Source organism: Chlorocebus sabaeus, chromosome 9, assembly GCF_047675955.1.
Source record: "Chlorocebus sabaeus isolate Y175 chromosome 9, mChlSab1.0.hap1, whole genome shotgun sequence".
Lineage (NCBI taxonomy): Eukaryota > Metazoa > Chordata > Mammalia > Primates > Cercopithecidae > Chlorocebus > Chlorocebus sabaeus.
Window position 1 is genome coordinate 1,341,813 of NC_132912.1, and position 26,928 is coordinate 1,368,740.

Sequence of the window (26,928 nt, forward strand, 5' to 3'; positions counted from 1 at the left end):
AATTGCTCTACCATGAAGACACACGCATGCGCCTGTTCATCACAGCACTATTCATAATCGCAAAGTCACGGAATCACCTAAATGCCCATCCATGGACTGGATACAGAAAATGTGGTACGTATACACCATGGAATACTATGCAGCCACAAAAAAGAACCAGATCATGGTTCTTTTCTGCAGGAACATGGATGGAGCTGGAGGCCGTTATCCTAAGCAAACTAATGCAGGAACAGAAAGCCAAATTCTCACTTATATGTGGGAGCAAAACACTGGGCACCCATGGCCATGAATGGGGGAGCAATAGATACTGGGAACTACTTGAGGGGTGAGGGGTGGGAGGAGGGTGAGGACTGAAAATCCACCTCTCGGCCACTATGCTAATCACATGGGTAACAAAACAATCTGTACACCAAATCCCCACCACCCACAATTTACCCACATAGCAAACCTGCACATGTACCCTTGAACCTCAAATACGAGTCAACAAAACCCAGGTTTGGCAGGAGGCATCTGCGTGTGATTGAGCATAGCTGGGTCCTCCTAATCATGACTCTCCCACCTGTGGCTGCGAGTCCTCACCCAAGCCACCTGCCTCACAGGATTTGGGTTCCATTTCTGTAAGATAATGGACTGGGTCAATGTTTCTAAAATTCACTGGCATCTGATTTACTCATCAAACCAACAGACCACGCTATAAGGCAGGGAAATAAGTTCCTTTGTTCAGTAGCGAAGGACTCAGTCAAGGTCATGTGTGAACTCTTAGAGACTGGGTGGCTGTCACAGCAATGACCTGATGAGAAGGTGATGCCTCAGCGTGCCCAAAGCTGCATGGCAGGAGAGGGAAGGGCTCAGAATATCTTCTCTGGTGTTGTTTGGGAATAACCCTGCTTTAACTAAAGAATTAAAGTTACACTCACAGAGGAAAGGTAAAAGGCAAGAATTGTCACAAAGCACAAGTGGGAGCTGAATGCTGAGTATACGAGGGGAGATAGCTGGGCCAGTGACCTGACCCGCCAGGCCGCTGCAGGAGGCCGACCCCAGCACCCTTCTGGCAGCCACATGGACCCCATGCCTTTCACAGACTGTTTCCCAGGGGGCAAAATGTCAGCAACGGGTGCTAGTAAGGTGGTCAGAGCGAAAGCTGTGGACACGGCTGTGACTTCTGGGACAGGCACGGAGAGGCACTTTCACACACACTGTATCGTGGGGCCCCAAATGAACCAGGAGGTCAGCATCAGCACCCACGTTCTACGAGTGGGCAGGAGAGGGACCCTCAGCCTGGCTGTGCTGGGAGTTGGGCCAGGCCGGTCCCACACCCATGTGCCTGCTGTCTCTTCACGCGGCCATCACTGTGTTTCCAAGCTCTGTGCATAATGTCCTCTAGGCCAAGAAATAAATCAGACTGTGGGACCCAGGAGGGCATGTGGAGGGAACCACTGCCGCCTGCGGAGTGAGCCAGGAGGGCACGTGGAGGAAACCACCGCAGCCTGGGAGGTGAGGATGCTTCACTCTCATGCCAGACCCACCTGTCACGGTGGCCACCCCTCAGGAGGCCTCGTCAGACCCAGAACGGTGTCAGCATGGGCTGGACTGCAGTCCAGGGACTCTTTATGGACCAGTGCCCCTGACCTTAGAGGTGCTCAGAGAAGCTCCTTCCTTTGGAAACCCTGGCTGCTCTGCAGGTGAGGCAGCTCAGAGTCTGCGTATGCTGCTCGGGGCACCCAGCTGGCAAGAGGTAGAGCCAGGCTTAAGTTCAAGTCTGCCAACTCCCCAGGAGGCTTTCTCCCATTTCCATCAGAATGGACCCACCAGGACTTTTGCAGTGCCCTGTGGACTCTCCTGTGACCACACTTGTCACAGCTCAACTGACACCATGTCCTCCTGCCCTTGGGAACTGAGCCAGCCCAGCCTCCTGCACGTGGCTCTGCTGGTGACCTGGGTTCACATCCAGGGAGCTGGCTGGACAGAAGGGCTGCTGCTCTGTGTCCTCCCATGACTCTGATTATGAGGACAGCACCCCTTCTTTTTTGAGGGACAGGACAAGAATTCTAGGGTCATGTACAGAGGCCACACGGACGCGTGACCTGCCTATTCCAGCCCATTCTTAGCATTTGAATCCCTGTTTCTTGGCGTTGAAATCCAGAACAACTTTGCATGGCTGCTGCAGGCCAACACGTGTGCTTGATGGAGGGACATTCACTTCGATCTCTCAGTTTAGATAACTGAATAAAGCCTCTACAGCAAACCCCGCAACCTGAGAGCCATTTTACTAAATACTTTTAATTTTACTAAAATCATCACAAATGAAACGTGGTTAAGGCAAAAGGAGAGACTGCCGGCAGAGGATGGCTTTCACCCCTGTGTGTATTATCGTCATGACCAGAAGAAAAACGTCCTGTATTTTTTTAAAGACCCATTCACCCTTAGTGTTTGTATAGTAACTTTTGTTCTGTTCGCCTTTAATTTTGAATACTTGAGTGAATTCACAATTCCACTGAGTGCATTGATTTAGAAAACTTCATTTTAAAAACAGTTAATCGTGGTGCCATTGTTACAAATTCCCATGCCACTTTGTTACTCCCCATGCAGTGACAGGGCCTCAGATGTGTGGGTGAGAGAGTGGCCAGAATGTGGTGGTGAAGGAGATGGGGCTTGAGATTGGGAAGAACGAGTTCATCTCTCACCAACCAGCGAGAATCCCTCAGCCCCTCAGTTCCTGCCCCTTCTTGTGGGTGCTGTGAACACAGGCGCCCTCCAACCCTGGGGGACCTGAGGTCGTCACTGCATTTTTACTTAAAAATGCAACATATGAGACAGTTGTTGTTGATACGAGCATGCACTGGCTTTCAGTGTTGCTGAGTCTTGCTCTTCAGAATGATCTGGGAGCATTTGTGGGGAGGAAGAGATAAAATGCCTCGAGATGCGGCATATTTAAACAGATTTGACCCCCAGCCACGCGGCAAGCTCCAGCCTTTACAGAGTTGCTCGGCACTAGGGAACTAAAGGCGAGAACAAGGCCATGAGAAGCAGAAGGTGCCGGGGCGCTCCAACCAGTCTCCTGCTCCAGACACTACCTGGGGCAGTGGACCGAGAGCCAGGCCCATGTTAGGTGAAGGCACCTGGGCCCTTCTCCCATCTGCCCAGGGTCCTCTGTTTCCCATTGGTTTGGAAAGCTAGAATTTAATGGAAAATACTACAGGAATGAGAAACTATAAGCTCCAGTTTTGGGCAAAACGCTGCAGATTGCACGTTAATGAGGGATGTGTGCGTGTTTGCTGCTCGTCAAATGTTACCAAGACAGCGGCCCCCAGCATATGTGCCCATATTGGATACATCATGTTGGCATATGGACATATGGACATCTTACACAGGTTCTACTTTCTCAGGATGTGAGAAACGCATGTGAACATTCCATCACAGATCCTTCTTTTCTTTTTTCTTTTTTTCCTTTTTTTTCTTATTACACTTTAAGTTCTAGGGTACACGTGCATAGCGTGCAGGTTTGTTACATATGTATACTTGTGCCATGTTGGTGTGCTGCACCCATCAACTCGTCAGCACCCATCAGCTCGTCATTTACATCACGTATAACTCCCAATGCAATCCCTCCCCCCTCCCCCCTCCCCATGATAGGCCCCGGTGTGTGATGTTCCCCTTCCCGAGTCCAAGTGATCTCATTGTTCAGTTCCCACCTATGAGTGAGAACATGTGATGTTTGGTTTTCTGTTCTTGTGATAGTTTGCTAAGAATGATGGTTTCCAGCTGCATCCATGTCCCTACAAAGGACACGAACTCATCCTTTTTTATGGCTGCATAGTATTCCATGGTGTATATGTGCCACATTTTCTTAATCCAGTCTGTCACTGATGGACATTTGGGTTGATTCCAAGTCTTTGCTATTGTGAATAGTGCTGCAATAAACATAGGTGTGCATGTGTCTTTATAGCAGCATGATTTATAATCCTTTGGGTATATCCCCAGTAATGGGATGGCTGGGTCAAATGGTATTTCTAGTTCTAGATCCTTGAGGAATCGCCACACTGTCTTCCACAAAGGTTGAACTAGTTTACAATCCCACCAACAGGGTAAAAGTGTTTCTATTTCTCCACATCCTCTCCAGCATCTGTTGTTTCCTGACTTTTTAATGATTGCCATTCTAACTGGTGTGAGAGGGTATCTCATTGTGATTTTGATTTGCATTTCTCTGATGGCCAGTGATGACGAGCATTTTTGCATGTGTCTGTTGACAGATCCTTATTTTCAAGATGAGGAAGTGCAGGCCCAGAGGGGCCCAGGACTGGCTGAGTCCCTTCAGTTCTGCTCTGCCTTCCCAGCCCTGCATGCCAGCCCTCAACATGTTACTCCAGAAATGGGATTAGAGGAGCTCATTTGGATTTTCCCTGAAATCCCTGTTCCCTTTCCCGCCTTCCTGATCATGAAGTTTCAGTGAGTTGTGTTGGAGGACCAAGGCCTCGTCTCCACAGCCGTCGTCCCTGGGACAAGAATGAGATTGCCAAATGCCACTCTAAGCATGGTTCATGCATCTGCCCATTTCATTCTCCCAGCCGCTCTGTGAGCGACTGCTTTTTGTATCATCTCATTCAGGAATGAGGAGAAACCAGGGCACAGGTGCTTGGCACTCAAGGGCTTAGGTCCCACAGCTGGTAAGCGGATGCAGGAGACTGGCTCTGGAGACAAAGCTCACCACCTTCTCCAGGGCTGTGGATGGCAGCCGTGTGATCTGTCCCCTGCCCAGGAGACCACTGAAGAGTACACAGATTAGGAGCCAGGAGGCCTCAGCCCTCACCTCAGCTCTCCACACTCATTGGCTACTATCCTCAGTAAGACCATGGATGCCTCGACTTGGCCAGTGCACAAGGAGCACAGCATCAATGCCTCCAAACAGCGCTCACAGGTGACGCCCTCCTCTGGACCCCACGGACGCAGTGCACCGAAGCACCCTGACTGGACACCAGGATTGCTGAGAAGGGGGCTGGAACAGACTCAGGGTAATTGGGAGATGAATGGGAAGAGAGAGGCAGTAAGAGATGGAGGGAGGTAAAGAGATACAGGGATAGAGAGGGAGACGGAGACAGAGACAGAGAGACTGAGAGACAGAGAGACTAAGAGACAGAGACAGGGAGATACTGAGAGAGAGGGAGAGACAGACAAAGAGAGACAGGTACCAAGAGAGACAGAGACAGAAGAGGGAGACAGAGGCAGAGTGAAACAGAGACAGTGGGAATGTGAATCCCAGGCCCCTGCAGGGCTATCTCAGTCCTTAGTGCAGTGACTTGCAGAGCATGGGGCGTGCCCTGCATTGCCGGGGGCTGGGGTGGGAGTGGCTACGAAGTCATTTCTCTTGGGAGGAACATTTCCCTGTTGTTTCTAAACTCTCCGGAAACTGTCTGATGTCTCTAAAGAAACCACTGTTGCCTGCACTCGTGGAAAGCTGATTCAGGAAGGGGTCTCAGGAGTCTGGGATGTGAGTTTCCTGGGTGAGCGGTTGGGGGGCCTCTGTGGTGCCTCTGAGTCTGCAGGTCCTGCTGCTGCCGCCACTCCTGGGCTGTCAGGCGACGCCCGAGCCGTGGAGCCTGTGACTCTTGCCAGCCTGGGCAGTGCTTGCTCCCTGCAGGGTTGGCCCAGACTCTGTTCTGAGTGGGTGGTGGTCTGGGGCCCTTAGCCAGGCGGTGCCTCCCTCAGCTGCCTCCATCTGAGGCCCTCCCTGCAGCTCTGCCCCCCACACCCTGTGCCCTGCTCTCCTCCTCCCACCTGCTCTGCTCTGTCTGCTGTCAGTTTCCAAGGGAACCTGAGCTGACACGGGGAGAAGCAGAATTAGGGGCTGTGAAGGCCCCGAGAGGGGGTCCAGGTCCCAAATGCTGGTTTTGGGCTCCATCTGGGCACCCTGAGACTGTAATAGGGTGGCCGGGCTGCTGCTGAGGTCAACGCTGGGAGCTGAGTGCCCATGCACCCCAGGGCTGTCCAGCACCCATCCACATCAGCTCCTGGGGCTCACAGGAGGCACAGGCAGGTGTGCAAGCAACAGCGGCCCAGGAAGTCACCAGGTGCTGCGAGAACAATGGAAAGAGGCCTGTGACAATGGGCGAAGGAGAGAGGACTCAGGGGAGGGGGCTCAGGGGAGAGGACTCAGGGGATGTGACAATGGGCTCAGGGGAGAGGACTCAGGGGAGGGGGCTCAGGGGAGAGGACTCAGGGGAGCAGGGCCCTCCCGGGCATCCTTGGGGTGGGGCAGGTGGTACCCCATGTGCTCTCCCAGGTCCCCTCTCTTCTCTCGGACGCGCCTCTTTCCTTTATCTGCTCATTTAAACGTTGGCTTTTCCCAGCTGCCACCTCCTTTAGCTGTCCCTGTCCTTTTTGTTGTAACGATGAGTCCCAAAGGAAGGGAGCTCGGCCATCCTAACGGAGCCGTTGTCTACCCCAGGGAAGCTGTGGGTTCCCTGCTTACGGAGCCACCTTCCCACAGAAAGTAAGCCTCTCTAGCCTCCGAGCTCCATGGAGGTACCCAACGCAGCACTAGCCAGGAGGGCGGTGGAGCCCCTGCCGGCAGGTGACCCGATCTGCTCCAGCTTTCACCTCCCTGAGGGCTCCCACGAGGCTCCCATGCACTCAGGGGTCTCTGACCACTAGGACATGATGCCCAGGTGTGTGTCCCTCTCCTGGCTGCCTACCTCCTGCCACACAGTCGGGCTCTGCAGTCCTTCAATCAACTCTTCCCTGCCAGTCAGCCCACCGTGGTTTCTCCCTGTTTGGAACTAATAACAAACACTTTTTGTGTCACTCTTGCTGTGCTAAATCACAGACCTCTATTTTGATTAACAGTGTTCTGTGTCCTCCATCAGCCTAAAGCCCTTGGGGGCTGGGAGGATGGAGCAGGCTGGAGTCCTGAGGATGAGCCCCAGCCCCACAGAAGCTGAGCTCTGCTGTCTGTAACTGTCCTCCATGCTCCACCCCTCAGTGATTAGACTTTGGGCATGGGACTCAGGTCTCTGGAAACTCAATATCCTCCTCTGTAAAATAGACCTCAAAAATTTTAAATGAGGGTTACTGTGCATGTAAAGCACTTAGAAAAATGTGTGACCCAGATTAAGTGCCTGGGAAATATTAGCTGCTAATGGCACTATTGTCATCATCAGTAATCATGGCTATGAAATAGAGGGAAGTGGTGAAGCTTGGCTCACAGGCCCTGCTTAACTAATGAGCAGTCATATTAACCATATTTAAAAATTCTGAACATGGCATTGGGAATCTATAGGCTTAAATACATACCAGTGACATATTACAATTTCGCTTAACATGTTTTAGTAGAAAGTAGGGTGGCAGAAGCTATTATATAAATGTGTACTGTATACTGCATACATTGCATGCACATTGCATAATGTATGGTGTACATTGTGTGTACATTGTGTAAACATATATCACAACTGTATATACATTGTATACGCATGTTATAGAAATATATAGCATACACTGTATATACATTGTACACAAGTATAGTGTATAAGTGTATATCATACATTGTATTTACATTGTATAAATGCATAAATATATTGTTAAGCATCTAGGAAGCCTCTAGTGCCTCATTAAGGAGGGATTTTCTGAAAGTTTTTTTTCCATGTGTAACGACAATGAGCGACCTCTCACTTTCATTCTGGCCATCACAGACCCAGGACACGAAGAAAGCCAGAAGGTTTGGGGAGGGCTGGATCTGCAGGACGGTTTTTCCTTCCCTAAAAGAACACCTTGCCTTCCTGCGTGGACCACAGGATGGTGTGTGTGGCCACAAAACCCAGAAGGTGAGGTGCTGAAAGAAAGCAAGCTGCTGGGATCATTCCTGCTTCAAAGCAGGTGACGTGGCCACAGGCGTGTGGGAAGAATGGTCCAGAGACACAGGCAGCCAGCTGGAGTGGAAGGGCGTCCTGGAGACCCACCCCCTAGAGGGCTTCACAGAGAACAGAACCGCCTGGGGAGAGCTGGTGGAAAACAACAGAACTTCACACAGGCCCAGTGATCCGTTACCAGGACCCGGAACCTTAGCTTCAATGAGGCTTAGCTTGTCCCCAGTGACTGAAGCCTCCCAGGGCACTTAGCTGACCGGGGGATGACGGAGGGGAGTTGGGGCTTTCATGCTGGTCTTCCAGGGAAGCCTTAAGGCTGGCCCAAGTCTGGAGGAAAAGCTGTGTGTAGGAGTGACACCATCTTAAAGCCCATTCTTTGGAAGCCATCATGATGAAAAATGGCACACGCTGCTCTTCAGTCTCACCTCCTTCCACCCTTCTCCAGTAAAGCACCAACAACACACCCATCACCACTTCTAAGACACGAGAACTAACTTCAAACAAGCCAATTGTGAAATTCCGATTTTTCTCTGTAAGTAAGTTATGGAATTATTGAAAACCGTTAGGTAAGAAGGGCTAATTCCTACCTAACTGGTCTGTCTTCAGTCCTCCCTCCCTGAGTTACACACGGAGGCCTTTGCCACGATAGAAATGACGTTTGTTTTAATAGTGGATTGCAAAAGGGCAGAGGCGTGAAACCAAACTCAGCACACTGCAAAGACTGCTTGGCTCCTGACCCGCTTGTGATTATCTGTCCTCCACTCCATTTGTTCACAAAGTGAGTGAGACTGAATGGCCAGTTTCTAGCCAGAGCGGACTGCAATATTTGAGTGAGGGAGACAGGAAAAGACCTGAAAATCATTAGTGCCACCGCCTCAGGACCCTGGCATATCCGTGACCTCTCTGAGTGCTCTGAGAAAAATGAGGGACATTGGTGGGCACAGCGGCAGACAGGTGGCTGCTGGAGTCTCCCTCTTCCCACGGGACCCTCCTCTCCCTGGCACCACACTCTTACTCCCTTTTTCTCACTCTTCAGCTGCAAGGAGGGCTGCATCGTTTTTTGGCAAATAAAATATAAGACATCTGGTTAAATTTGAATTTCAGATAAACAATAATAACTTTTAAATGTAAGCTTGTCACTGTATTTTATCTGGCAACCCCTTGCAAGGAGCCTGCAGACCCCAAGCAAATGTCTCCTCTTAATCTAGAAAGCACCTTCACCCAGGATGGGAGCGACATGAGCCATCAGGCTTTTTGTTTGCTTTTAATATACTTTGGTGTGGGAATAAGTATCTCAAGGAATTGAACCCGTAATTGCATCATAAAAACAATGATGCTAATAACAGCCAACAAGCGAGGAGCGCTTACTGTATTGTTATAGACACACAAGCCTCAGAGCAACTCTGTGCAGAGGAGAAAACGAGCCACAGACTCGTTAGCAGCTTGCTGAATTAAAGATCTTTTGATAGGTCTCTGAAATGCTCACACAGGACAAGCAGGTTTTTCCTACCTTTGCACAAAGATCTGGTGACTGTAAGTCTTTCTCTCTAGTATAGATCTATATACACATATATGTGTGTGCGCATCCTGCACAATAGTGTGTGAGAGAGAGGAAGAAACAGAGAGAGAGAAAGAGACAGAGAGAGAGACAGACAGAGAGGGAGAAAGAAATTGCCCTGGACTTAGCTCTGCGCATCAAAGAAATGGCTTCATCTCGACTGACTGCCTCAACTGATTGAAGCCATTCCCAAGAATTGGTCATGATTTTTCTGCAAGGATTCAGCTGCATATTTCTTGGTGTGGGGACAGAGGATGAACCCCTCAGGCTTTCCTCTCATTACGGTGTCTCTGGTGGGAACAGTTGGGGATGCAAAGCCACTAGACATCGGATAGGAGAGAAACCTGCGGTTCCCTCAGCCCTTGAGGATTGCTTGGTGAGAATGTGGAGCCAGGTCCATCCAGGAGGTGAAGGCCCAACTCTAGGCTTCTTCTCCCAGGGACTTCACAGACACTTTTTATGTCTTTAATACCTGCATTCCCAGAGCCAAACCCACAGTTTCCAGTTCAAACACCTTGTTCTAGTGCCTTTTCCGCCGCCTGGGGATGCCCGAGGTGCCACCCCTCCCTCTCTGGGTTCCCAGTCTCTCTGAGTCTTTATGCAAATATAAAGAACTTCTTGCTGGCAGTGAATAATTCTCACAAGGCTGGGTGGCAGTGGAAAGTTTTTTTTTTCCAGCAAAACGAAGATTCTTTAAAAATTTTAGAAAGTCATTCAAGGAACTGTTTCTGTTTCTGAAGGCACTAGTTTGGAGTACGGACTGAGTGTGGGAGAGTGCGGGGTGAGAGTGTGTGGACAACAAGGTGTCCGTGCCTGATATGAAAATTTAAAAAACAAAGAAATAAAGGGGGTACTTGAGGATGAAAGATAAACTCACAAACAAGTCGATAAACTTCCTTTTCAGAGTTACTGAGCAGACAGCTGACTTTTACTGATTGATTTATTTTTACTGGCATTATGGTGTACTTTATTCTCCTTTCTAAATAGTTTTCATGGAAAGAAAATGCTGAAGAGCGTTCCTTTATGGTTGCATTTTTGCTTAGGATTTCTTTTCATGCTGGGGTGGGGAGCAAACTGAAGAGAGATGTAGGTTTTGTGATTTTATCATCTTTTATGATGATGCCTCCAGGTAGCACATATTTATATCCTGACACAGTCTTGTTCTTACTTCTGAGTACCCAGTTAACCTAGAGGAGCCTTGAGTGTACTGCAGATGAGGAAAGCATGAGAGATTTGCAATGGGCCAGGCAGGTGCACCTGAGCAGGCACTGCCCCTATCAGCTGATACTCATGGAGACTGGCCTGCAAACCCTGCGCCAGCACTGTAAACCCTACCTGTTTAGGTCTGGTGTGAGTTCTAAGGAATCTGATTAATGCCTGCTTTTGACACTCTGGCTGACTCAGATCCCATGAAGCTGAAGGGTTAGATGAGTCCAATCCTGAGAAACACCCTCAGGTGCAGGAAATAGTGAAAATCAGATGTGGAGAAGCCACACTTGTGATTTTAATCTTTATGAGAATTCATGCTTCTGAACTTCCTCTTTCAAAATCCAGATGACACACAAGTCTATCGTACATCTTTACCACTGGAGTGTGACTTCAGGTGTTTATAAGGAAGCTGAGATTCTGAATCCCAAGCACCACCACAACGATCACCCTTACAGACACTACTCAGGTCTCCGAGGGCCTTTGGGTGGCCCTGCTTCCTGCGAGCTGTCCCGGCAGGACAGAGAGACTCTTCCCGCCACGGCCCTGCCATTCCAGGCTGAGGCTGTGAGCAGCACCATGACAGGCTCTGGCCGCACTGGCTCTCAACAGCGTGGGTCTCTGACCACTCCGCAAGCTGGAAGTGCAGACCGCTGACTTCCCTCGAGAACCCACTGGGTTCCTGCAGGAGGTTCCTCAGAGGTGTCTAAACACACCACTCAAATGATTCGTATGCACCATCACATTGGAAACTTGTTTTCATTGACTGTTACTTAATGAGGAGACTGCCCTCCAGGATGGAGGTTCTGGAGAACCATCCAGAACCAGGATGGTTCTGAAGCTTCATTCGTAGGAGCAAGCCTTTGGTGGAGAGCACCGAGCAGACGTGCAGCATCTTTGCTGGCTTCTACCGAAACACCATGTGGATCCAGAGGTGGGTTTGTCGTTCTGCACGTGGAAGCCAGCCCTGCATGGTGTGAGTCTGGGACTGTGGGCAGAGAACCCAGGTGCAGAAACTGCATCGTTCCAGCAGCAGGCGCTGCTTCCAGGCTCCCTGGACGGACTCCGGCAGGGCGGCCTTCCCCCGTCCATCCCCCGGAGGTGGGGCTGTCCTTTTCCCAGCGTGGGACACAGCCCAGGAAAACGCACGGCTTGCTCTCCAGACACGGGTGCTAACAGGGTAGTCAGACAAGGGCCAGGGACTGAGGCCTTTAGGAACTTCAGCTCCAGAACCCCCATGCGGTGGCACCAGGGGTCTGCCTGAACAGAAGCAAGCTGTGTAGACTGGGGTCCGTGAAGTAGAGGCAGGATTTTGCGGGAAGGTTGGGGCAGAGCAAGGAGGAAAAGCCACATTTACAGCAATTTCTGAACTCTTTTCATTTTCCCCCCCTGAATCACATCCGTAATATGATTCGAATTTAATAAACTGCTGAAGGTTCCTGGCCCTGAGTCCCAGTGTCCTCCCAGCCCCCGCCCAGTTGGGGGTGCGCATGGGGAGCGGTACAAGGGAGGGTAATGGGCCCCTGGGACGCTGCGTGCAGAGCAGTGATGAACGGCCCGAAACCCTCGCGCTGCTCTGTGCCCTTCATCATCCAGTCCGGGTGGTTAGGGACTGTCAGAGAAAAATAATTTAGCAGCCACGGCTCTAACTGATGTTCTGCATTCTGGGGTCAAATGACTATTACAAAGTAGTAGCGCTGCCTGGTTTCTCCATCGTAAGAGTTCAGGGCTGACAACATGAAAGCAAAAGGCATTGCAGCCAGAATTCACTGACATCCTTCACATTTTACATGAGAGGGACGCAGGAGAGGGACTGGGGAGGCGTGGAGGACTGTTTCCTGCTTAACAGATTCAACAGAAGAGTGGCAGGCCCAGCTGGGTGAGCAAAGTGTCCCAGCAACGGGGGACACGCCCCAGACCGTGGGTGCTGGGGCTTCTCAGAGAAGGTGGCAGGAGACCTGAGCCTGCCAAGGTTGCACCCAAGGTCGTGGGCAGCGTTAGGAGGGCTCTCTCCCAGTGCCCCCCAGCCCCCTCCGCCCCTCCCCCCTCCCCCAGGCTGCAGGGATGAAGTGGCTTCCCGAACTGTCACTGGCTGGCAAGTTTAAACTACAGACAGTGCAGAAACAGGGTGAAAAAGGAAGAGAGAGGGGAGTAAATAAGAAGGAGGCATAAGAAAAGACCAAGCCAGGCCCCAGCACCCTTGTGAGGAAGTGTCCAGGGACTTATGTGGAAGCCGTTCTTGCTGTCCACCACCTTGTTTTTACTTACCGTTGTGTTTTTATTTGAGGATGAGTTTGGACAGCAAGACTGACAGAGATTGTGATTTAAATCCCTCTAACCCACTCCTTAAAATGACCACCGGATGTTCCACAAGTACTTGAAAATGAATGAATGGCTTCCTGAGAGGCAGATGGCCGGGGTGTGCCCTACCCCATGCCGGCCAAGAGTTCAACAAGCATTGGTTGACAAGTGAATAGTGAGCACTCAAACCCAGTCACAATTCAAGATGAGGGCTCTGTCACGACCCACGTGGTCTGTGTCACCCTGTAGTCTCCCTGAGCGGCGTCTGGGGTTGGAGTGGGACCTGCGTTCATGAAGAGATTTATGATCTTCCCAGGCAAAATAACGGATTCTGTCCTAGGTGTTGGGATGTAACGATGGTAGCGATCACGGCCATAACTTACAATTACTGCATACTTACGACGAGTCCCGCACTGGGCTAAGTGCTTTTTAACTATGTGAAATGTTTCTTTCCTTGATTGATGCCAAAATGAATAAAGATAATTTTCTATATCTGCTACATTAGTGATGCCCACAAATAATTCTGAACATGATAAGAGAAAAGATAATTTGCATAACTCAGCCATTGCACGACTTGGCAGGATAAGATTGTTTTAAAATGGTATCAGAATAGTTTCTGACAGACATGAGGCAGCAGAATAGGGTCTGGAGGCTGGAACATAAGGCCAGTTGACACTGACTTTCTAGAGCTGAATCAAATGGAAATACTTTAGTGATGACAGGAAGTGTCCTCTCCATTTACACAGGGCCTAGGCCGAATAAACAATGGAAACCTCTAGAGGGTATTTAAACCCCAGAAACTTCTGTAAGGCGCTCTGGGGCCCCTGTGCGCAGGCACTCCCACCCTGTGAAGTGTGCTTTCTTTTTCCAGAAATCTCTGCTTTTGTTGCTTCTTTCTTTCCTTGCTTTGTGGGTTTTGTTCAATTCTTTGTTCAAGGCGCCAAGAACCTGGACACCTTCAACCGGTAACACCCAGACAGAGCTGAGAACATGTGAGTGAAGGTAAACACAGGTTAGAAGGCGGACCCACAGCCGCGCAGGAAGGAACCAGAGGGGTCCTGCCGGGCAGAGTGAGGTCCAGCTCCCTACTCTCGCTCCGGCCTCCTCAGCCTCCCAGCGCGGTTCTCTCTTGGACCAGGGACCCCGTCTGGATCCTGCGGGACTGGGCGGCCTCCCCGGCTGCACCCAGGCACAGGGCGCCTCCCTGGTGGAAAACTTGACACCAATTGTACCCAGCACGACCATCCGACCCCACGCGTGGAGACCCAGCCACCCACGAGGCCTGGCACGGGGGAACCGGCCCTACCCTGCAGACGGAGGCACCCCGGCAGCTCCCTACCCGGCCTCGCCGTCTCCTCCCGGGCAGCCGCATCGTCACCCTCAAAACCGCCGGCAGCACCTGCTCTCCGGTCACCTCGCCAGCCCGGGGGGACATTCTTTCCCCTCCCGCTCCACGCGGCCGCTCCTTCCCCGAGAAGCCCGGACGCCAGTGCCCACAGGGAAATGTCGGGGTCCTCCCGCGCCCCCCGCGCCCCTCACCTGCGGCATTGGCGTCCTGGCCCTGCCGGGTGCGTGGCCGGGCATCTGGATGTCGAAAAGCGCCTGCAGCGCGGCCTGCGCGGCCTGACCCCGGGCCAGCTTCTTGCTGCGCCCCGAGCCCTCGAACGTCCTGCCATCCACGCTCACGGCCATCACGAAGCTCCGCGCCCGCCGCTCAGCCGGTTCCGCCAGACACACGTAGCGCAGCCCAGCGCGCAGGCGGTTCAGCAGCACCACGGGATTGCGCTCACCAGGGGCCGCGGGGGTCGCGGGGGTTGCGGGGGTCGGGCCCACCAGGTCCAGCGCGCGGCACAGCAGCCGCCGTCGCCCGTAGGCCGCGGACAGAAGCGCGGCGTCCCCGGGGCGGCCTCCCGAGAGACCCGGGCGTGGCGCCGGGGGCTCGAACTCCTGGAAGAGCGTGTCGGGGAAATCCGCCTGGTCAGAGGTGAAGTCCGTGCCAGGGCCCGGGCCGCCGCCCATGGCCAGATGTGCCTGGCAGGCGTTGGGGAACTGCACGAAGGACCTGAGCGCCAGCTCGGCCGCGCGCATCTTGGCCTTCTTCTTGGTGGGGCCCGTGCCCTCGAACGTGAGCCCGTTCACCTCCACCGCTACCGCGAAGACCGGGGCGTGCACCGGGCCCGTCTGCGACACTGTCCGGTACTGCAGGCCCGGTCTCAGCTCGTGCAGCTGCACCAGCGCGTTCTTGGGCGCCACCGACCACGACAGCTTCTTCCAGACCAGCTGCAGTTTGCACAAATGTCCTCCATTCCCCTCCTCCAGCGGCCGCTTCCTCTTCGCACCGGGGGCACCGCCCCGGGCCCGGTCACCCAGGGGCGGTGGCCGCGCGGCCAGGTTGCCCACATTGCGGTTCTCCTTCACCTCCGCGCTGCTGGTACCTGGAGGGGAGAACAGACCAGTCAGGACCCTGGGCGAGCGCCGGCAGGTCGATGGGAACAGCAGGCACTCCCCTAGGGTCCCTTGTCCCCAGGCCAGGCCTGAGAAATGACTGTGGCCACTGGAGGGAGGGAGCCCCTGGGGGGGCCTATGGCCCATGCGGGGAAGCAGCGTCCCTGGTCCCTTGCTGAGGGCCTGTGGCTGGGAGCTGTCCTCCTCTGGGCTGGCTCCCGCTCTAAGTGCCACTGTGTACCCCAAACAGACAAGCGCCCCTGACTTTGGACAAGTTTTGTGCAATGTCAAAGGTCAGAGAGGCCTTTCCTGGGGTGGTGTGGCCTAGTGTCCCCCTTCCCACCTGCTACAGGGACCTCCAGGCCCGGTGACCAGGGCCCCCCAATACTGAGGGGCAGGGGGTCCAGCCCCCAAACTCTACTTCCTCATTCACAGCCAGAGGTGAGGCAGGTGGCGTCTCCTGAGACCTCCCTGGAGGGAAGGATAGGAGCCCGCCCAGGTGAGGCACTGCGGCCTTGGGGTGAGTCCCGGTCTTTCTCCACGGAGGAGGGGCACACCTATTCAGTAACTACCCTCAGTCCTCTGTATTCCTGAGTTCCCCATCTATGGATTCAACTAACTGTGGAGAGAAAGTATTTGGGAGAAAATGGATGAATCACTACGGAACGTGTACAGACTTTTTTCTTGTTATCATTCTCTAAACAATACAGTATAACAACGATTTGCATAGCATTTACATTGTATTAGGCAGTATGCTTCTTCCAGAGGTGACTTAAAGTACAGGCACCCCTCCTTGTTTGGCTTCCCAGGTATCGTGTTATTCACTAATCTGAGGTTTGTGGCAACCCTGAGTTGAGCAACTCTATCAGCACCATTATCCCATGCCATGCGCTCACCTTATGCCTCTGTGTCACATTTTGGTGATTTTTTTTTTTTTTTTTTTTTGAGATGGAATCTCACTCTATTGCCCTGGTTGGAGTGCAGTGGCACGACCCCTCCCACTGCAACCTCTGCCTCCCAGATTCAAGCAATTCTTCTGCCTCAGCCTCCTGAGTAGCTGGGATTACAGGCACACACCACCACGTCTGGCTAATTTTTGTATTTTTGTAGAGATGGATTTTGCCATGTTGGCTAGGCTGGTCTTGAACTCCCGACCTCAGGTGATCCGCCTGCCTCCATCTCCCAAAGTGCTGAGATTATGGATGAGAGCCACCGCACCCAGCCACATTTCGGTAATTCTCAAAATATTTCAAAGTTTCTCATTATTGTATCTGTTATGGTGCCCTCTGCTGTGTGATCTTTGATGTTACTATGGTGGTTGTCCTGGGGTGTCACGAACCACACCCATTTAAGACGGCAAACTTAGGAAGTGTTGTGTGTGTTCCGATCGCTCCACCAGCCGGCTGTTCCCTCATCTCTCTCCCTCTGCTTGGGCCTCCCTGAGAAGCCCCAGTATTGAAATTAGGCCACTTAATAACCATGCAGTGACCCCTTAGTGTTTAGTGAAAGGAAGAGTCAGTCCTTTCTCACTTTAAATAAAATGTAGGGAGGAAGGCACGATGATAGCCAAGATGGGTCAAAAGCTGGCCCCTGGCAGGAACCCAGGCCACTCACTTGGTTTCTGCCCCTGGGAGTCTTACCACCTTCATCAGACAGGCAAGCACTGTAAAAAGACCTGTAATGTCCCAGTGTTTTCAGGGTAGGTACCAGGGGTCGGTGGTCAGGAGCATAAGCACAGATCCTTTGGAATGCATTTTGGGAGCGTGGGGCAAGAATAAAGAAACACATGCCTTACTCAGCAATTCTGCCGCTGGAGATGCGTCCTACAGAAACCTTCATACACAGAGGCAGAGCTGAACAAGGGTGTGCACTGCAGCATGCTTTCACAAAACTGAAAACTTTGAAAATGCCCAAGTTTCTATGGTTAGAGGAATGATGAGTAATCAGTGATACAATCACACTACAGAATATATAGAATACTGTATAGCAGTTGCGTCTAATGGACTACGTCTGTATGCTTCCATGTAGATGAATCTCAAGAAATAGGATGCCAGATAGTAAAATTGACTTGCAAAATAACCCATAGGGTAGGATATTATTATTATAAGAACACCAACGTTCTATATTCTTCATGCAGTCATCTATCTGTGACAAAGCTGCTGATGTGTGGGTAATAAAGATCCAGTCCGGTCTCCCCTGGGGAGTGCAGGAGGGCAGTGCAATGAGGGGCTGGGGGTGACTTCACGTGTGACTGCGGTGCTTTATTTCTTTTGCAGAAAATGTTCTGAAGTCAATTTAGCAAAATCGTCGTTTGCCAGCCAGGGTGACGGATGCATTTGATGATGATTTAACTTTTCCAGACTGACTATCCTGGACCACTGTTTTCTGGCAAAGTTGTTCCATTAGGGAATCTCAGCCATGGATGACCCCACAACCTGCTGGGTCCATACTGCCCTCACTGGTGAATGTGCTTCTGGAAGGCTCCATACAGGTTTACCACAAAATACAAAATTATGGTAGTGAGCTGCACCATTGCCCCTCCCTGAGGCCTGGCTCCTGCAGAACCAGACTTTGTTGTTTCTCATGGCCCCCGTCAGCCCTGGGGAATGTATTAATGTCCAATTGTCTCAGTGAGAAAGTTCCTTTACTGAGGTCGCAGAGTTTGTTAGCTGGTCGAGGTGCAGTTCAGTCCCAGGCATCGGATCACTCTTGTCTGTGTTGTTGCTATAAAGGTGATTTTATGGAAACTGATTACTTCCATCATTGTCTTGGCCTCTGTACAGTAACACCCTTTTCTGGGCTCTCTGGAAGAGGAAGAGGAAGCTGAACCCACAGGCTGCCCCACGTGTGACCGGATGGTGAGCTGTTCCAGGCAAGAACACACAGGCTTCCCCTCACGCATTGGCTTCGTCCGTGGAGAGAGGCTTTTCTGCTGGGTGTGGATGAGTTTTTTCCATTAAGCAAGTGGAAACTCGAGGCAATTTTTACAGCTAACCCACAGCTTAGAAATAGAGGTTGAGTGTGGCTGGATGTTGACACGTGGATTTGCTGGCCATGTGGCCCGGAAGCCAAGCAGGAATGAGACCGAGCTGGCCCAGCCCCACGTTCCCTGCCCCTCAGCTTATGACATCATTGTTGGAGAATGATAAAAACATACATTTCGCAGGCACAAAAGATGCCTTTGAAAATCGGGCACCTTCGCGAGGTATCCTGACACTGGAGAATATTCTTTCAGCTTGCACGCTGCCTGCCCATTCAGCTCGGGGTGGAACCATCGTCTCCTGGCCTCAACTATCATTACCATCTGGGTGCTCCTGCAGAAGGCTCTCGGCTCTGCTTTAAAAGTGCTCTCTGTTTGCTAAAATCTCTATTTCTCATTTGAATTTCCCGAATTGTGAGGTGGCTCTGTTGTTTTCTCTGGCAATTGTGTCTAAAAAGTATTAGGTTTGGGGAGTTAATTTTGTTCAAAATGTGGATCTGAGAGCTTGATCAGTATAGGTGCACAACGTTCATTTACAGTTGATGGCAGTAGAAACAGTTACCTTCTGAGGAGAAAGTGCTGAGTGCAAATGCTTTTGCTAGTCATTATGCACTTTGGGTATACATATAGCACTGAACTCTACTGTTTAGTGTGTTTCAGGCCAAGGGTTAGCAGATCAGATTAACCATGTGATTTTCCAAATTGAACTTAAAGATGGAGCAAAAACCCCAACACGGTCAACTCCCCAACCCCATACCAGACTGCATATAAATTTGCTTGGTACTCTGTAATTTCTTATTGATTTCTAGCAAGGTGGAGATGGACGAGACGGCCAGTGTGATTACAGTATGACCTTTGCTGGATCTTGGATTGGAACTCACGGAGCAACGCTTTGCCTCTAGCTGCACCGAACGCCTCTTTCTGATTCAATGTCCTATGACTCTCAGAATTAAAGTTTTCCATGGCATAAACCATGAATGTCAGATTATGATATGAGGGCCTCTTTCATGATAATCAATAATTAATAACAGCATACTTCAGGGGCCTGTCCTGGACACACCGGCTGGGCCCTCTGGGGGTGATATCACCCAATTAGGGTTCGGACTGCTCTGCACAGGCCCCGATTCCCATTTCCCTGATATGGGGGCCTAGCACAGAGGCCACAGTCCAGCGGTGGCCTCTGCATGGAGCTGTGGGGAATGGGGGTGCAGCAGGCGCTGCTCTGGGCTCTGCTCCATTGTTCACGGCTGTGTGACCCTGGACAAGTCACTCAGTCTGGCCAACTGATTTTTTAAGACAGAAAATGAACATTTAAAAAATATTTGCCTTATAAGATTCTTACAGGGATGAACAGAGGCAGCACATCTAATGGGCTGAGCGAGAGTCGGCCGTGGGGGAACATTGGATGCATTTTGAAAACACAGCAGGGAAATGGCGGGGCAGACACTTCTCACCCTCCTCTCACCGCATCTCGCCCACCTTGTTTCTCTCTCTCCGGGTCCCGGTTCTCTCTCTGCTCATCTTTTTCTCTGAGCTTCTCCGTGCACTTTACAGGAATTCCAAGGCACCTGGAAGAAGGGTTTCCAGAGCCTCACGTCTGCGAGTCACGAGCTGTGGCGGGGGTCGCATCTCCCACCTTGAGAGGAGTTTTTGAGGGAGTTTTGCTCCCTCAGAAGGGCCGAGAGCAGCATGAGCTTTTCCACACACAACAAAACCTCCCCTCTCTCCCTGGTTGGCAAGGCAAGAGTTTGTTCTCACAAAACCTTCCAGAACCTACTGGGTCAGGTAAAAGTGCAGGAGCCCGAGGCATACAAAGGGAAAAACAGGCTTTGCCTTTTTGTCCCTTGGGCCCAAGTGGGAGGAGCCTGACACTGTGACCCTGTGACAGTCGTGGGGCTGGGCTGGGTGAGGGTGGGAGCGGAGCTCACCCTGTGGTCCTGTGGCAGTCGTGGGACCAGGCTCAGTGAGGGTAGGAGCTGACCCTTGGGGAGTGGCGCTCTGGGCTCTGAGGCTGTCGGTGGATAGAGGCGCTCAGGCCCAGGTGCTGCCCTGCGGGCCTCTTGCTGTAGTGACTTCGTGTGAACCACTCACGGCTTTAACGCCGACTTTACAAATTAATGTTTTTTCTTTCCACATGGAAGGTATTAAATGTGTTACACTTACCTCCCCAACCCAGGAAATTATTCTCATTTTTTTCTCCATATAATCAACAGGTTTCTCACACTCAGTCGTCATATATAAAAACCTAGAGATAAAACATCAGGAGACCAGGAAAACACCAGGCTCTAAGTAGAAAGCTATTGATGGAAAGCTATTGTTGATGCACCTGCTTGGTGGGTCTCAGAGTCCAATTCCTGCACTCACCAGGGTCTCTACTTAACAGGCTACACCCTGGGGGTGAGGGGAGCTGGGGGACTATCTGCCTCCCCTCTTCATGCTGCTTGTGGAAGTTACCCCCGGGTTGTGTCCCAAACCCCTCACTCTTTGTCTGTGCGCCCCGAGTCTGGGTGTTCCCATAGGCCAGCAGGGAAGATGATAGCGGCTGTTACCACACAAAAGGCAGTGGAAGGTGCGGGTGTTCATTTGCTTGACTGTGGTAACTACTTCACCAAGTGTAAGTGTAACAAAACATCATGATGTACACCTGAAATATACACAATAAAACCCACAATAAAATACATTTAAAAAAGTCAGCCTGCCTTAGGCTCATGAAGCCTGATTAGCCCACCGATGGACAGCTCTGCCCTTGCTCCGAGAGGCTGGGCATGGCCACGCCCCTCCTGAGTCATTCCCTCTGTCTCTGATCCTTAGAGCAGGCACACTGAGCTTTTCCCTGGCTCCCACTTTTTGCATTTTGTCCCTGTCTTCTCTAGGGAAGCTGTCTCCAAAGCTCGGTGCACAGAATGGTGAATGGACTTGTCTCTCGGGCACAGAGGTGGATTCCAGAGGCTGGGTGCTGGCAGTGTGACCTGACCCATCACACAGTTCACAAATGCAACCTACTACACGGGCCTTGTTAGATCAATGGAGACGGTGCGTGTAACAGTGTTAGCATGATCTGTCAAATGTTGCAGACACTCCGAATGCATGATTTCAGCAACACATCAAAAAGATGATTCATCATGATCAAGTGGGTTTTATTCTAGAAATGCAAGGATGAATCCACCTCTACAAATCCATAAATGTGATTTACCACACAAACGGAACTAAAATCAAAAACCATATGGTCATCTCAATAGATCTATAAAAGGCATTCGATAAAATCCAACATCCCTTTATGATAAAAACTGTCAACAAACTAGGCATTGTAGACACATACCTCAAAATAATAAGAGCCATCTATGGCAAACCCACAGCCAATGTCACACTTAATGGGGAAAAGTTGAAAACATTTCCCTAAGGACTGGAACAAGATGATGTCCACTTTCACCACTTATACTTAAAATAGTACTAGAAGTCATAACCAGAGCAATCGGGCAAGAGAAAGAAATAAAAGACATCCAAATGGAAAACAGGAAATGAAGCTATCTCTGTTCCCTGATGACATACATGTATGTTATATATACCTGGAAAACCCTAAAGACTCCTCTAAAAGACTCCTCGACTTGATAAATGACTTCAGTAAAGTTTCAGGATACAAAATCAATGTACAAAAATTAGTAGCATTTCTATACATCAATAATGTTTAAGCTGAGAACCAAATCAAGAACTCAATACCATTTACAATAGTCACACACACACAATAAAATACCTAGGAATAAATTTAACCAAGGAGGTGGAAGACAGCTACAAGGAGAGCTACAAAATACTGATGAAAGAAATTGTAAAAGACACGAAAAAATGGAAAACCATCCTATGCTCATGGATTGGAAGAATTAATATTGCTAAAATGTCCATATTGCCCAAAGCAATAGGCAGATTCAATGCAATCTCTATCAAATTCTAACATTATTTTTCACAGAATTAGAAAAAACAATCCTAAAGTTCATATAAAACCAAAACAGACCCTGAATAGCTAAAGCAGTCCCAAGAAAAAGAACCAATCCAGATGCATCACATTGCCAGACTTTAAATTATACTACAAGTCTATAGTAACAACAGGATGGTATGGTATTGGTACAAAGATAGACACATAGACCCATGGAACAGAGTAGAGAACCTGGAAATAAAGTGGCTCATCTCCAGCCATCTGATCCTCAACAGAGCTTACAGAAGTAAACAATGGGGAAAGGACATCCTAGTCAATAAATGGTGCTGGGAAATTGGCTATCCATATGCAGAAGAATGAAACTGGACCCCTATCTCTCACCATACACAAAAATTAATTCAAGGATGGTTTAAAGACTTAAAAATAGGACCTGAAACTATAAAAATCTTAGAAGAAAACCTAGGAAAAACTTCTGGACATTGGCCTGGCAAAAGGTTTATCATGAAGGCCCCAAAAGGAAATGCACAAACCAAGAAATAGACAAAGTGGACTTAATTAAACTAACAAGCTTCTGCACAGCAAAACAAAACAAAACAAAACAAAAAACAAAAAAGGAAACAGACAACCTACAAAATGGGATAAAATATTTGCAAATTATGCCTCTGATAAAGTACTAATATCCAGAATCTAGATGGAATTCAAATAACTTAGTGAGAAAAAACCAAACGACTCCACAAAAAAATGGGGCAAAGGGCATGAACAGACCATTTCTCGAAAGAAAAAATATAAGCAACTAACAAACATATGATAAAATGCTCAACATCATAGGGGAAATGTAAATTAAAATCACACTGAGATATCATCGTACCCCAGTCAGAATGGCTATTATTAAAAAGTAAAAAAAAAAAAAAAAAAAAAAAAAAAATCCAACATGTTTGTGTGGATGCAGAGAAAAGGGACTGTTTGTGCATTGTTGGTGGAAATGTAAACTAATTCAACTTCTGTGGAAAACAGCATAGCGATTTCTCAAGGAACTAAGAAAAGAACCACCATTTGACCCAGCAATTGTACTGCTGGGCGTCTACCCAAAGGAAAAGAAAATCGTTACATAAAAAAGACACCAGTGTGTGTATGTTCATCTCAGCACTATTGACAATAGCAAAGACATGGAACCAACCTAAATGTCCATCAACAGTGGATGGATAAAGAAAATGTAGTACATATACACCATGGAATACTAGGTATCCATAAAAAAGAGTAAAATTATGTCCTTTGCAGCATTGTGAATGGAGCTGGAGGCCGTTATCCTAAATGAACTAACTCAGAAACAGAAAAGCAAATACTGCATGTTCTCACTTATGAGTGGGAACTAAACCATGGGTACACATGGACATAAAGATGGAAACAACAGATACTGAGGACTTGAGAAGCGGGGAGAATAGGAGATGGGTAAGGTTTGAAAAATAAGCTATCAGTACAAGGTTCACTATTTGGGTAATGGGTACATTAGCAGCCCAGTACCCACCAGGGTGCAGTATACCCACGGGACGGTATACACATGGGATGGTATACCCACAGGACGGTATACCCACAGGACGGTATACCCACGGGACAGTATACCCACGGGACAGTATACCCACGGGACGGTATACCCACGGGACAGTATACCCACGGGACAGTATACCCATGCACAGGTATCCCTAAGCCTAAAATAAAATGAAATTAAATTTTAAAAAAGTTTTGGCATGACCTACCAAATGTTGCAGGCCCTCAGAACACATTAATTGTGACCACAAAAGACACTGTAAGCCGCCAACACCTTTTGAGAGCATGAAGAGGGAGGTGTGGGGCCCACCTCCCAGGGTGGTGCCAGGGATTTGGGATCAAGGGGTTTGAGGGGCCTGCATTATAAAAATGATGTGATTCTCAAAATGCATTATTTGCATTTAGAACAATTCAAACGGACAATTCAAAATAGAATATAAGAATTGGTGATTCCTTTAGTCCACTCCGAAATTTATCATCCCAAATAATTATTATTCTAGCCAGTCATAATTGCATACTCATAGTATATTAGAGCTGGGAGTAGGTCTGCAAGAAACTCATGTGCTTACACCAGGGCAGACGGGGAACCACTTGCTATGCCAGCTGCACATCAGGATTCTTAGAAAGGTTTAGCATGTAACCAAGGAGATGAAAGATATCTACAAGGAGAGCTACAAAACACTGATAAAAGAAATGGTAGACACAAACAAATGGAAAACCATCCCATGCTCATGGATTGGAAGAATCAATATTGCTAAAATGTCCATATTGCCCCAAACACTAGTAGACTCAACGCCATCCCCCTGTCAAATGGCCACAGTTATTTTTCACAGAATTAGAAAAAGCAATCCTAAAGTTCACATGGAATCAAAACAGATCCCAACTAGCCAAAGCATTCTGAGAAGAATAGAAGAGAAGAATATCACTCTGTCTCCGTGTCTCTCCCTGTCTTTGTCTCGCTGTGTCTGTCTCTATCTCTGACACACACACACACACACACACACACACACACACACACACACACACACACACCCCTCGTTGGTTAAGGCTCCCCAGAGTCACTCACTCAGACTGGAAACAGATTCTTATCAACCCCTGGAGGGCTCCAGCTGGTAAACAGTGCCTGAATGTGTAACGTAACCAGTGTGTGTACCAGTGTGTGCCTGAGCATGTGCCTGTGAGTGTATGTGTAATTGTGCATGTGTGAATGTAAGTGTGACTGTGTGTATGCATGTGTGTGTGCATTATGTATACTTTGTGTGTGTGTGTGTGTGCATTTGTGTGCACACCTACATCAGTCCGGTGGGAAATGGCAGCGAGCTAGCCAGAAAGCAGGATGGCATGGTGGCCCTGGGGGGACAGCGCAGCTCCCCTGCCTTCTTGCCCTCAATGGGGCTCACACCATACTTCTTCTCCCTGGACATTCCTGATGTGGACTCCACGCACCCTTCCTAATGAAACCCGCTCCCAGTGAGACTCCGTGGGTGGCATCCCGGCCGCCCACACCCTGGCATGTCCTCCTGCCTCTGCACCCCAGCCAAGAACCTCATTCTGGAGACCTCCTAGAATGAGGCATCTGTGAACTGTGGCTTCTCTGAGGTCTTTGTGAGCGGCACCAGCTTTTCAGAGAGCTGCACATATCCTTCCCCTGTAGAAATTAGATAAAAGCAGGCAAATAATTTGGAACTATTAGATAAATACCACAAACCACAGTAAGAGGATGATGATGAGCAATTTGAAAACTCAGGGAGGCATCTGCATGGGAAAATGCAACATGAAATGATTTCCATCCATTTCTCTCACGGGCGTCCTCCTGAGCCTCAAACGCAAATGACCTTGTTTGATACAGTGTCCGGAAATGTGCTAAGTTTAAAGGTTTCGTGCGTTAAAGGACAGCATTTGGTGGAGAAAGCCCAACGTTTTATATTGTCATGACTGTGGTGAAACTTTTGCTTTCCAGGTGAAAGCTGTTCTGGCCGTGCAAAGGCGGATGGCCTAGGCTGCTGCCCTTCATAGGCGGAGAGCAGGTGCGGGTGGGGCCGGGCCTGGTGGATCTGCCCTCCGTCCGCCCCCCGTCCGCGGAGTGCAGGGCTGCGCTTGCTCCAGAGCTCAGGCGTCCTCTCCTCTGGCTCCCGCTGTCCGTCCTCTGCTGGGCCGTTTGCACACCCGGCTTCCCCTGTGCGGCATCATTGGGACCGCACGCATCACTAATAATGACGCTGCGTGTCTGCGGGTCAGACGGGCTCCTGGGAGCCAGCCAGGCGGCGCGCCACGCTACATTGGAAGAGATAATGTTGTTCCTGGTGAAGGTTATTCTGCGGCCGAGCAGCTCTTTTCCCTCCATGAAGCCCCGCTGAGGGACGGGAAGGCAGGTGCCCGGGTTCTCCAGGGCACAGCAGAGGTTCTGTAAGCGGCAGGAGGCAGGCTGGGGCCGGGGGTGGGAGGCAGTGGCTCCTGGCATTTGCGGAGTGGACACTGGCAGGCTGGGCAGCTGCAGAAGGGCCTCCTTCAAAGACCCGTCACGCAGGACCCCACGGGGCTGGGCCTGTGGTGTGTGGGACTCAGGAAGGAGCAGGTGCGCCTGTCGGGAGACTTCTCTCCAGCAAAGCCCAGGGCCGTCTTTGTGCCGGGCAGCCTTGGGCTCACCTGGTCAGAACTGGGTTGGATCCCAACCTCTGCACAGTGGTCAGCAGAGAGTTGACAGTGACCAGATGGCAGGAACTCATGACTGCTCAGCGTTGGGAGAGAAAGCTCCTCAGAGTTAGCTGCCCCAGGCAGACACGCCTTACAAACGTGGAGTTGTTCAGTCCACTCAGCCGAGACCAGCGTATGGGTGATGGGCTTCCAGGTGCGGCTCCCAGGCCCACTTCCCGCAGGTTCATGGCGTGGTGTGTGCCCTGCGAGCCTGTCCCCCGCTCCGCACCCTTAGATGAGGGGCGCTCGGCCCCAGACAAAAGCCATGATCCTGTGAGGTTGTGGGCATCCAGCATCCACAGGGAAGCACATGGGATTCCCCAAAGGTGGAGCACACGCGAGGTGGGATGGGAGCGGTCCTCGTGTCGGAGCCCACAGACACATAGACTCACAGGGTGTGAAACACAGGAGACGG

General features: G+C 50.2%; 1 protein-coding gene across 1 annotated transcript in view; it reads right to left on the reverse strand.

Annotated features, from left to right (window-relative positions):
* ADARB2 (adenosine deaminase RNA specific B2 (inactive)) overlaps positions 1–26,928 on the reverse strand; it is a 520,351-nt gene that overhangs the window by 141,699 nt on the left and 351,724 nt on the right. The window contains exon 3 of the mRNA XM_008002108.3: positions 14,461–15,356. Within this exon, the coding sequence (XP_008000299.1) occupies positions 14,461–15,356 (896 nt within the window). The remainder of the gene's footprint in view (positions 1–14,460; positions 15,357–26,928) is intronic.